Genomic DNA, 12571 nt, shown 5'->3' with positions numbered 1-12571 from the left:
CCTGTGGTCATGTATGGATGTGAGAGTTGGACTGTGAAGAAGGCTGAGCGCTGAAGAATTGATGCTTTTTAAGTGTGGTGTTGGAGAAGACTCTTGAGAGTCCCTTGGACTGCAAGGATGTCCAACCAGTCCATTCTGAAGGAGATCAGCCCTGGGATTTCTTTGGAAGGAATGATGCTAAAGCTGAAACTCCAGTACTTTGGCCACCTCATGCGAAGAGTTGACTCATTAGAAAAGACTCTGATGCTGGGAGGGATTTGGGGCAAGAGGAGAAGGGGACGACAGAGGATGAGATGGCTGGATGGCATCACTGACTCAATGGACATGAGTCTGAGCGAACTCCAGGAGTTGGTGATGGACAGGGAGGCCTGGCGTGCTGCAATTCATGGGGTCACAAAGAGTCGGACACAACTGAGCGACTGAACTGAACTGAACTGAACTATTTGTTATTAGCAAATTCTCTTGGAACTTATGAATTAGATGTATCCTGCAAATAGATGATGTTCCAAACTCACATGAAAACTTTCAATTTCTGTAAACAGAGTAAGTAGGCCTTTGGATGCTCTGGACTCAACTAATTAAAAGCTAAAAATAAATCACATAGAAATCAACTATACTCCAATTAAAAAATCACATAGCATTTGTAGTTAACATAACTTTAAATAACAATGAGAACTTTTTCCCCCAAAACAATGATCAGGTGCTGTTTTTACTGCAATTGAAGAAAGGTGTTGGAAAGATAACCTAGTTTATTGGACTATTTCCCCATGAGCAGGATTATAAAAACTCCTCTTCCCCCCACCCCCAACCCCCACCCCTGGCACAGTAGAGTGGTTTAAATGAGCTGCAATCAAGCGATCTTTTTGGAAGATGGAAAATTGGAAGATTTGTTAAAACTTGGAAAGAAATTTTGTCATTTACTTCACGAATCATTCAGCAAAAGGCAGCCATGTGCAACTTAAAATAAGTTACTACCTCAGAATATCACCATGTCACTTAACCTAAAGGTGGATTTGGGGGTGTTTTTGGATTTTTTTTATTTTTTATTTTTTTGTCCTCCGTCATCAAATCAGCAGTTTTGCAAGCAAGGGACAGGACCAGTTATCTCCAGCGATGACTGGGGAGAGAGAGAAGAGTGATTAATACTTAAGGACTGACACTAGAACTACCCTGCCCCCACCCCCTATCACCATCATCTCATGCACTTCATTAGAAGAAACAGGAAGAACCCACCATCCTGGAAGCTGTGGTAGACGCTATTTGGTGTCACACACTTGAGACTCTGCATTGACACAGTGATCCATTTACTGAACTGTGGGCACTCAGAATTAAGCAACCCAATCCTGCCTCAACTGAACCAAAGATTCTGCTGCTCTTGAGGAATCTCAGCCAGGTGCTGACAGCCTGGTGAGAGGACAGCTTTGAGGGAACGGGGACTGAAGTGGGGATATAAGGACACTTTCACATCACACGGTAAGAAGCCTCTGGGCGGAGTTTGTACTGAAAGCGTGAAATGAAGGGGGCATAGATTTTAACTAGTATACTGAGCTTTACGTGAGTCCCTAGTTTAAGTCACACTGCAACACTAGGAAATCGATATTGTCAGTCCCCTTTTAGACAGCAGGAACTGGGACAGAAAGAAGACAAAGAGTTGACTCCTGCCAGGGTTCACGGCCTGCACCATCGGGTCCCCGGAAGCTGGAGTGCAGGGACCGGCTTCCGCGGGTTTCTGAGCTGGGGAGAAAGTCCCCGCTGCGGTACAGAAACCGAGGTCTGGGTGAGGCGCCAGCAGCGGAAGGAGAAGGGCCGTCTCCTCTGTGGTGCAGCACTCGCCGAGGGGAGGTCGGCGCGGAGACCATAGCTGAAAGCCAAACGCAAACGCCGGCGATAGGCATCAACCCCTCTGTCAGCCCCCTCGCTGCGAGGAGGGGTTTCTCACGCTCAGTTCTCGGGAGACTGAGCCGGAGGTCGGAAGGAAGCGGGGCGAGGGATGAGTCATCCCGCCCAATTCCTCCTTCCCGGTCCCTTCGCCTCCGCATGCCGGCCGCCTCCCGATATCATGCAGCGGGGAATGAAGACTCCCCTCATCCTCAGAATCCTCCACCAAACCCCCTGTGACCTGCAGAGGAGAGGAGAAGGATGGGGCATATGGCCAATGAGAGCTTCGCTCTCTCGCTCTCCGTCCAATCGGCCGCTGTTTACAGGCTGGGGCGGGACTAGGGGGCGAGGAGGGGGCGGTCCCAGGCTGGCTCTGGGCTCCGAGGTTCGGTGGCTCACAGAGAGAGCGCCTCGCAGGGAGTCGGCGCCTAAGCGACGCGGGAAGGCGCCACTGCCAAAACCACCGCCGCCACTGCTGGCCAAGGTGCTGGACACGACAGGCCAGCCGGCCACCTCGTCAGCTCAGGCGCCCGTTGCAGCCGCAGCTGCTTCGCTCCCAGCCGGGTCCCCATGGAAGAGATGGAAGAAGAGTTAAAATGCCCAGTGTGCGGCTCCTTCTATCGCGAGCCGATCATCTTACCCTGCTCTCACAATATATGTCAGGCGTGCGCCCGCAACATCCTGGTACAGACCCCGGAGTCAGAGTCCCCCCAGAGCCGACGGGCCTCGGGCTCCGGGGTCTCTGATTATGACTATCTGGATCTGGACAAGATGAGCCTGTACAGCGAGGCGGACAGCGGCTATGGCTCCTACGGGGGGTTCGCCAGCGCCCCTACTACACCGTGCCAGAAGTCCCCCAACGGCGTCCGTGTGTTCCCCCCGGCTATGCCGCCACCGGCCACCCACCTGTCACCGGCCTTGGCCTCTGTGCCCCGCAACTCCTGTATCACCTGCCCCCAGTGCCACCGCAGCCTCATCTTGGATGACCGGGGGCTCCGCGGCTTCCCCAAGAACCGCGTCCTGGAAGGGGTAATTGACCGCTACCAGCAGAGCAAAGCGGCTGCCCTTAAATGCCAGCTCTGCGAGAAGGCACCCAAGGAAGCCACCGTCATGTGTGAACAGTGCGATGTCTTCTACTGTGACCCGTGCCGCCTGCGCTGCCACCCGCCCCGGGGTCCTCTGGCCAAGCATCGCCTGGTACCCCCGGCGCAGGGCCGCGTGAGCCGGCGGCTAAGCCCACGAAAGGTTTCCACTTGCACAGACCACGAGCTGGAGAACCACAGCATGTACTGCGTGCAGTGCAAGATGCCCGTGTGCTACCAGTGCTTGGAGGAGGGCAAACACTCCAGCCACGAAGTCAAGGCTCTAGGGGCCATGTGGAAACTGCACAAGGTAAGTCCTAAGAAAACCCACCCCTAACTCCCCGCGCCTCCGATCCTCCAGTTTTGCAGCAGATGACACCCCCCCCCCTCTTTTGCGCACAGTGCATCCCAACGGGGGCGCAATGCAGGTGCCTCCAATATCTGCTTCCCCCGTCTGGTGCATTGCAGGAAGCGCAGGGGAACCTTAAACGGCTCACAGGGGAGTTGAACCTCTCCAGAGAGTTGTTTCGGGGATGCGTAGAGCGGGTCTCCCGGAGCACGCTGCCTGCGAGCCAGGCGCAGGGCGCCCCCTCCCCGCCGCAGACGTGCAACTCTGGGCCGCCACCAGCGAGTGGGAAAGCGATGCGTTACTGGGCCGACCCGCGGCTATTCTCAGGGCCGCCAGGGACGCTCCAGGGCAGAGCCGGTGTGGGGCTCCGGCCGTGATCCCCGGGGAGGAGGTGGGGGCGGTTGGGTGGCGCGGACCTCTGGGTGCCGAGCTGCTGAATAGGCTGGCGCCTGGAGTCGCGGCGGGGGCGGGGACCACGCCGGGAGCGGAATACTGATTAGTAGGCGCTGGCCCAAACCCAACGTCCGCGCTGGAAGGATGCGGATCCGGGTGCTTTGCGCTCAGGAGGTGTGTGAGTGGGGAGTAGGGTGGAAGAAGTAAGAAAAATAAAATAAAATCCTGTACTCGCCATGGCAACACGGCCAGAGGCTGAGGCCCTGACCCTCGCGGAGAGGACGTGGGCTGGAGGAGCAGGACTGGAGGTTTCTGCGCGGTAGCGGCCTGAAAACTAGGCAGGTGCATCTTCCAGTTTCTCAGGGTAACCCCTCCTATTGACCACCTACGCACCCGTTTGTCCAGAATGCAACCGTTTTCCTTTATCAGTAGTTGTCTGTGCAAACTTTGAAACACCTGTTACCAAATTTATCTTTCTGATGTCTTTTGGTGGTACCGCTGCCAAAGCTAGCCTCAAGAACAGGGCCTTTAACCACGTGTTAGGTCATGCCAGTCCCCTGTTCAAAGTCCTTCCGTTGCCCCCACGTTTCTTATTCCTTAGGAAGGTCCGCCAGGTCACATGACCTGTTTCCTTTGGCCTCACCGACCTTATTTCCTCCCACTTCCTCTGCTTGAGCCAGCTGTCCCTCTTGCTGTTCCTCCACAAACACCAGGGCCCCCTGACCCCAGGGCCTATGCATCTGATATTCCTTCAGCTCCAGACCAAATACCCTGTATCTTAATAGTTCATTCTCTTGCCTCCTTCAGATCATTACTCAGATCTCAGCGTTGCAGTGAGACCTTTCTGATTCCTTTAGTTCCCTCTCTGCTTTATTTTTCCCAGTAGTACTTACCACTAACTGGCATGCTATATATTTTAATTAACATGCTACTTTTGTGTTTATCTATTGCTCCCCCAACACACACACACAAATAAGCTTCAGGGGGAAAGAGATCTTTATAATGTTGCCCACACTGATTAGGAAGAAGGGAACCACTCTTGAGATGTACATGAATCTGACTTTTACTTTTTTAAAAAATCCACTTAGTCGGGTGTGCAAAGGTCAAGGCAGAGGTTCAGGACTGTTATAGGGAGGTTTTCTTTACACCATTGAGTTGCAAGCTCAAGAATGAGGCAGGGCAGTAAAGATGGTCTTCAGGCATCAGCTGTCGGCCCCCCAACTCAGGGTTTCTTGGCACTGCCTGGAGACCAGAAAAGCTAGCCTTTGAGAAAGGCTCTCGGGTTAAGGGGAGAAATATTGATAATTTATTTAAAGCAAGAAAAAATAAAGCATCACCATTTTCAGCAGTCAGGGAGCTCAACTCAGTATTGATTGAATGGGATCCACATTTACAGTTATTTGTGTTCTCACATATAGCCTACTGAACTGTATTAGTACTGATGGAGACAATTCAGCACAAATTTGAGCTCTGCCCCACTCCAGGCACACGCCACTTTTTAAACATTTCAATTTAAGTTGTTTAAATGATGTTTAATTTTGAAAGTTTTAAAAACTTTAATTCATGGCCAATTTTTTCTTCCTATTATGATTTCACTCCTAAACTGCTAACTATAGCCTACGTTGAATTGCCCTACAAATTACCATATCATTGGGGCTAAGAAATTAATCACCCTGTCTGGGAAAAAGGACTTATAGGCATACACTAATTAGGATGGTCAAACTACAGCATTATTTTTCTGTGAAGAAGAACCTATACTTTATCCATTAAGACCAAAGGCAGCCTTTAAATCTCCATCAAGCCCCATGTAGATTTGAAATGTTAAATCAAAACCAGAATTGAAAGAGACACATGTACCCCAATGTTCATCACAGCACTGTTTATAATAGCCAGGACATGGAAGCAACCTAGATGTCCACCAGCAAACGAATGGATAAGAAAGCGGTGGTACATATACACAATGGAATATTACTCAGCCATTAAAAAGAATACATTTGAATCAGTTCTAATGAGGTGGATGAAACTGGAGCCTATTATACAGAGTGAAGTAAGCCGGATAGAAAAACACCAATACAATTTACTAACGCATATATATGAAATTTAGAAAGATAGTAACGATACCCTATATGCAAGACAGCAAAAGAGACACAAATGTGTAGAACAGTCTTTTGGACTCTGTGGGAGAGGGTGAGGGTGGGATGATTTGGGAGAATGGCATTGAAACATGTATATTATCATATGTGAAATGGATCGCCAGTCCAGGTTCAATGCATGAGACAGGGTGCTCAGGGCTGGTGCACTGGGATGACCCAGAGGGATGGGATGGGGAGGGAGGTGGGAGGGGGGTTCAAGATGGGGGACACACGTACATCCGTGGCAGATTTATGTCAATGTATGGCAAAACCACTACAATATTGTAAGGTAATTAGCCTCCAATTAAAATAAATAGATTTAAATTAAAAAAAAAAGAAATGTTAAATCATTTGTTTTATCAGTAATGGAAGCTGTGAGTAGACACTGTGGTGTAGACAGAGTTGACATTTGGATGTTTGCTAAAAAAGAATAATGTAAAGCCCTTAAGACATGACATAAGTAGACTAGGAAGGGAATATTGGTTCATTTAAAAATATTTTCTTCTCTGATCTTTTGTATATTTCTTCAAAATAGTAAATACAGTTCTTTTTCTGCCAATATCACAGTGATTAAACTGCCAAAAAATATAAGGCAGGAGGATGACAGATTTTAACATTCATTTATCAACTGTTAGATGAACAACAAACATTATTCCCTCACCATGTCTGCTTAATAAGATAGTTAATGTGTTAACATTCGATATTCTCATATAGTCTATCTTCCATCATCACAAAAAACTCATGAGCCAGAATTCCTAAGTCCTTCAGAATATAGGAGAGCAAAGAACTATACTAAGTAGTTCTCCCAAAGTTGGACAGTTAGTTATCAACACAGGTTATCACTAGATCTGAAAGTTTTCATTAATATTTAGTCATTTCCAGTGATAAAACTGTGTGAATAAGTGTTTCCCTCAGGAAACAAGACAAAATGGCTGAAGTTTATCTTTTAAGTACTTTTAAAAACAACTGGTTGAAACTCATTAGTTGTCAATTGACTAAATTGATTTACTTTTCAGATATCTATGGTCTTCAAAATCCATGAAAAATAATAATAAAGGAAGTGTCCTTGTAGGAAAAATATCTGGTGACATTTTTTATTTAGTGTCAGTACTTACTCCATTCCTTATCTAACTTAGGTTGGTATAAAGAAATGCTGTGCACACAAAACAAAATTTTGTAGGTACTTTAATATAGGCAATTGGAACCATTATTATTACTTTGTAATTTTAGCAATTCATATTTCTAAATCTAACATTATTCTTGAATTTCTGATGTATTTTATCAATCAATGAATCAGTAATATATTTGTAAATTCTTTCGTGTTTTTACTATTGAGCAAGAATTTTCTTTTCCTTTCTACCCTAATCACTGTTCATTCTCAGTCTTGTCTCAAATGTTATTTCTCTCTTAGCTTCTTTTTCTTAAATAAAGATGTGTAATTTAAGCATTTTAAAATAAACCATCAGTTATTATGCATTCATCTTCAAGGCATTCTGGGAAAGAAATACCTGCTTTGTAGTGTGGTGGCATCTCATCAAATATTTTCATGATAAATATGTTATTTAATGTAACTAAAGGCAATGGCACCCCACTCCAGTACTCTTACCTGGAAAATCCCATGGACGGAGGAGCCTGGTGGGCTGCAGTCCATGGGGTCGCTAAGAGTTGGACACGACTGAGCGACTTCACTTTCGCTTTTCACTTTCATGCATTGGAAAAGGAAATGGCAACCCACTCCAGTGTTCTTGCCTGGAGAATCCCAGGGACAGGGGAGCCTGGTGGGCGCCGTCTATGGGGTCGCACAGAGTCAGACACGACTGAAGTGACTTAGCAGCAGCAGTAGCAGCAGCAGCAAAGTGGTATTCAGTTAGATATATACATCAGCAGTAAACACAGAATAACCTAGATGTTCCTATGGTAAATGCAACGGGTAACATACGTCCATGTTCTTAAATTTTTTAAAATTTACTTCATGTATAATGAGAACATTCTGTGAGCAACTTAAACATTCTTACAAGTATTAAGGAGAATGTTACAGAGGAATAAATTGTTTCTCATTGTACTGAGGCAAAAACAGAAAGAGCTAGATGAAGTTCTGGCTTCCAGAGCTGATTTTTCCGCTTACCTGCTGGTAACTTTAGGCAAATCTATAACCTCTCTGTGCTTCCCACCCACAGAATGTAAAGCAACTGAAACTATATTTATGACAGTATTTTGAAAAAATAATTATAATGTTTGTAACTTAGTAATTTTATTTTGCCAAAATAGAAAGTTTTTGCATAAAACAGAAGTTATTGTCTCATTAGTCAACTGTTGTTGTGTATGTGTATATGTGTTAGTCACCAAGTTGTGTCCCATTCTTTGCGACGCCATGGACTGCAGCCCGCCAGGCTCCTCTGTCCATGTAATTCTCCAGGCAAGAATACTGGAGTGGGTAGCCATTCCCTTCTCCAAGGGATCTTCCCTGACCCAGGGACTGAAGCCAGGTCTCCCTCATTGCAGGAATATTCCTTACCATCTGAGCCACCAGGGAAGCTCTGAGCTATTACTGCATAGAAATCCTATCCTCCAACTTGGGATACATTGCTTGCTCCTTAAAGAGTACAGGGTGCAGTGTAAAGACGGAGAAGGCAATGGCACCCCATTTCAGTACTCTTGCCTAGAAAATCCCATGGACGGAGGAGCCTGGTGGGCTGCAATCCGTGAGGTCGCTAAGAGACACGACTGAGCAACTTCACTTTCACTTTTCACTTTCATGCATTGGAGAAGGAAATGGCAACCCACTCCAGTGTTCTTGCCTGGAGAATCCCAGGGACGGGGGAGCCTGGTGGGCTGCCATCTATGGGGTTGCACAGAGTTGGACATGACTGAAGTGACTTAGCAGCAGCAGCAGCAGTATAAAGACTATTCTTAAAGATGATCTCAAAGAGTGAGCCAGATCCTAATGGGTCCTGATCGAATAGTCAGTTGAATTAAACCCAAGGAGCAGAACATTAGACAAAGATTTATTTGTGTATAAACAAAGGTATTTTGTTTTTCAGTTACACAGCTAAAATGATAAGTGATATGACTCATTTTTTTCAGATGCACAGCTTCGAGTTCAACTTCTTGAACTTAGGCTGAAAAAATATGTTTGGAACATGCCAGCCTTATGGCAGAGAGAAGGGAGCAAAGCAGATCCATTCAATGACGCTTAAAGTTTCCATTCAGGCATGGCATGTCACTTCTGCTTACATTCCATTGGCTAAAACAAACCATGTGGCCAAGATCGACATCCGTGCTGTAGGAAATACACTCTTCCAATAGAGAGGCGCCAGAGAAGGGCCTTGTAGAAGATGGCAGAAAATATTTTGAACAAATAATACAACATGGCACATGCCTAATTCTCTCATGCCCACTTCTGTCCCTGAATGGGCTTCCTTGGCCTGCACAAGGCCCAACATGACTCCTCCAGCTCCAATGCAGCATCATTTTCACTTCAGGTGTCCACTCTCATCAGACCAGTGTCTTTGTGTCTCTTAGGCCACATTTTCAAGTTTAGAGAAAGAATGTGATTGACTCAGCTTGAGTGAAGGGTTTACTGATGACTGCCTACCCCTTTGGTGAGGTGGGTGCAGAAGACGTGAATAAGACAAGTAAGGCACTCACCTTGGGTGAAAAACATAAGGGTGTGCCAGAAACTCAGTAATCAGGATAAAAATATTATAAGGTGATATCTTTGTTTCTTTAAAAAAAAAAAAAAGGCAATTATTTACTTGGCTGTACCAGGTCTTAGTTGTGGAATGGGGGATCTTTAGTTGCAGCCTTCGAACTCTTCTCTGTGACATGTGTGATCTGGTTCCCTGACCAGGGATTAAATCTGGGCCCCCTGCATTGGGAGCACAGAGCCTTAGCCACTGGACCACCAGGAAAGTCCTGTAAGGCAGTATCTTAAAAAACAAAGATGAATGCAAAAAAATTCACAATGAGCAGAATATCAACATTTTAAAATGTTGATCAATGACAGTGCCGTGCTGAGCCATATTGGAGCCTAAGTCAAAAGGGAAAATCAGTAGTATTGATCCTGTCTTTAAGATTTTGATCTTTTGTTCATCATAGATTTTTTGGCATTCATTTTTATTTTTTAAAAATATCACATTAAAATATTATTTATGTTGACTACTGAGGTTTTGGCACCCCTTTCAATTCCACACCTGAGCAAAATGCCTCACTCCCCTCACCCTAGTCCTGGCCCCGAGGGGTCATGAGTGGAAGGAGGATGGTAAAAGGTGCCAAAATATGATTTTGCATTCACTTCAGGTGTCTCTTTTAAAGTATGTGGTTGGGTTGAGAGTGTAAGGAACTGTATGCTGCTGCTGCTAAGTCACTTCAGTCATGTCCGACTCTGTGCGACCCCATAGATGGCAGCCCACCAGGCTCTGCTGTCCCTAGGATTCTCCAGGCAAGAATACTGGAATGGGTTGCCATTTCCTTCTCCAATGCCTGAAAGTGAAAAGTGAAAGTGAAGTCACTCAGTCATGTCCGACCCTCAGCGACCGCATGGACTGCAGCCCACCAGGCTCCTCCATCCATGGGATTTTCCAGGCAAGAGTACTGGAGTGGGGTGCCATTGCCTTCCCCGAAGGAACTGTATAGTTTCATTTAATAATTCCATCTGTTTAGAAGAAAAGAAGAGCTTATGGTAACCATGGAATTTAGTGTTTTGTGATTTTTATATTTTGGTCTCATAACAGTAGTGTTCTTCTTAGTTAAGTGCTTCTCCTCACCATCAGTTCTTGCCTCAGCCTAGTCCTTGTGACTCTGTGAGGCTGCCAATCCACAGCTCTGCCTTACCCGGCCACGTGGGAGAGCGTGTCACATGGGCCTGGCAAGCCGTCACACCCTACCCCTCTGGCCAATTGATAATTCAAAGACTGAGCATATGACATGAGCCCATCCAGTGAGAATCCTCTTCTGAGGTTTATAGATACCATATATAGATAATAGAATCAGGGACAGAAAAGCCTTGCTTTCCTCTGACTTGTTGCAGCTAGAAGAAAAGACAGGGGCTGTCTGTATCCCTGCCTCTTCCTCTTCCTCCTATATTAGTAGAAGAAAGTAAGGCAACCCACAGAGATACAGCAGGAAGAAACAGAGAATTCAGAAAAGACTGTTTGAACCCCTGGCCTTCATAACCAAGGCCAGCTACCCACTCCTGCCTTTCCAGTTTTGTCAATCAACAAACTTCCCCCTTCTTTCTGCTTTAGCTCATTTGTATTGGTTTTCTGCCACTTGCAACTGAGATTTATCACATATAAACAATTGTATCTGAGGTTACTGAATAATATTCCATTGTATGCTCTCCCTGGATCTTCTGCATTTTAACTACGGAACTAATTGCTTGAGATGCTTTAAACGCGGAGCAACAGAGTTGATGATGACATATATGTGTATGTGTGTATATACACACACACACACACACACAAATGCATGTATATCTCATTTGCTTTATTCATTCATCTATTGATGGACATTTAGGTTGTAGAAGTTCTTTTTGCTTCAACACAAGTTTGGGAAACACCATTCTAGGCAGTGACTAGCCAAAAGTCAGTAAGGAGGTCGGTTTTCTTCATTTCTTATGTGTGCAGAGTAGACTACTCTAAAACTCCAGCCTGTGGATAAATGTCCCTACTCAGCCTATCCTTAAATCTTATGTTAAACCTTTTGATAAAATATTAAAAGTTACATTTATCTTATTTTTAAAATATTAAAGTCAAAGACAAAGAGGTAAAGCAATTAATATAAATTTTTTAGTATTTATGTCCATATATTTACTATAAGTTGCTTCTCTTTCTATTATAAATAACTGAAAGATGATTTTGAACATCAGTAATACCAATGTAATATAATTAAAAATTACTGCTTTGATTTACTTCTGACTGCTGCTAGGTTTTACATACATGATGCCAAATGACTGGCTTGATTGAGTTTTTCATTAAATTGTGGTAAATAGAAACAGATTGTTTTGAGTCCTTTTACAAAGCAAAAAAAAAAAAAAAGACAATAGTAAAAGGTCAAAACTAATGCTACTTTTGTGACACCAGAGCAGAACAACGTGTCAAAAGAGTAATACATTGCCTGTTACATCCTAGGCTTTCTAATATTATCACACTGACCTTCAGGATCAATTTCTAATCTTGGAAGAGAAGTTGGTATAAAATGGCTACCATCAGTGAACCCAGATTATCAGAGACCCTCTAGGTTTTGTCAACAGCATGTCTAATTCATCCCAAAAGACATCTCAAAGCAAAAAAACCATTGTACTAAGGTGTTCTCACAGCAGTTTTATCCTAACCTGAAACTGGGTCCCTGTCTTAAAGTAAGAACTATCTCAGAGTAAGGTTACCCAGAAAACCCAAGCAGAATTCACAGAATATAGTTGACATCACTAGTGAACTTGTCATTTCATTTCACTTCTGTTTGACTCTGACTTTGCCATTTTTTGAACTTTTCTGGTTTATGTTGCAGATCCAGCCATGGTCCTGTCTGCCTACCTAAGTTACCTCTTCCTTCTTGACCTTCCTGGCCTTCCAGCTTCCTCACCAGCCCTCTCCCTGTCCACCAGGCCTCCCTCAACCATTTTCTTAGACTAGATCATCACCTCACCCCGACTAAGCTTGGCAGGCCCAGCTCCTGGGAGCCTGCCTCCACAGCCTTGCCCCATTTTCTACGCTCAGATGTTTTTAGAAGGTTTTTTT

At 45.1% G+C, this 12571-nt stretch overlaps 1 protein-coding gene and 1 pseudogene across 1 annotated transcript in view; one reads left to right on the top strand and one right to left on the bottom strand.

Annotated features, from left to right (window-relative positions):
• LOC104990279 overlaps positions 1 to 2039 on the bottom strand; it is a 50188-nt pseudogene extending 48149 nt beyond the window's left edge.
• Positions 2040 to 2278: 239 nt separating this feature from the next.
• Positions 2279 to 12571, top strand: part of TRIM9 (tripartite motif containing 9) — a 116750-nt gene continuing 106457 nt past the window's right edge. The window contains exon 1 of the mRNA XM_010842264.1: positions 2279 to 3270. Within this exon, the coding sequence (XP_010840566.1) occupies positions 2449 to 3270 (822 nt within the window). The 5' untranslated portion in view covers positions 2279 to 2448. The remainder of the gene's footprint in view (positions 3271 to 12571) is intronic.

Source organism: Bison bison, unplaced genomic scaffold (genome assembly GCF_000754665.1).
Source record: "Bison bison bison isolate TAMUID 2011002044 unplaced genomic scaffold, Bison_UMD1.0 scf7180017864174, whole genome shotgun sequence".
NCBI lineage: Eukaryota > Metazoa > Chordata > Mammalia > Artiodactyla > Bovidae > Bison > Bison bison.
Note: the sequence above shows the minus strand (reverse complement) of the source record. Positions and strands in the feature narration are given on the sequence as shown.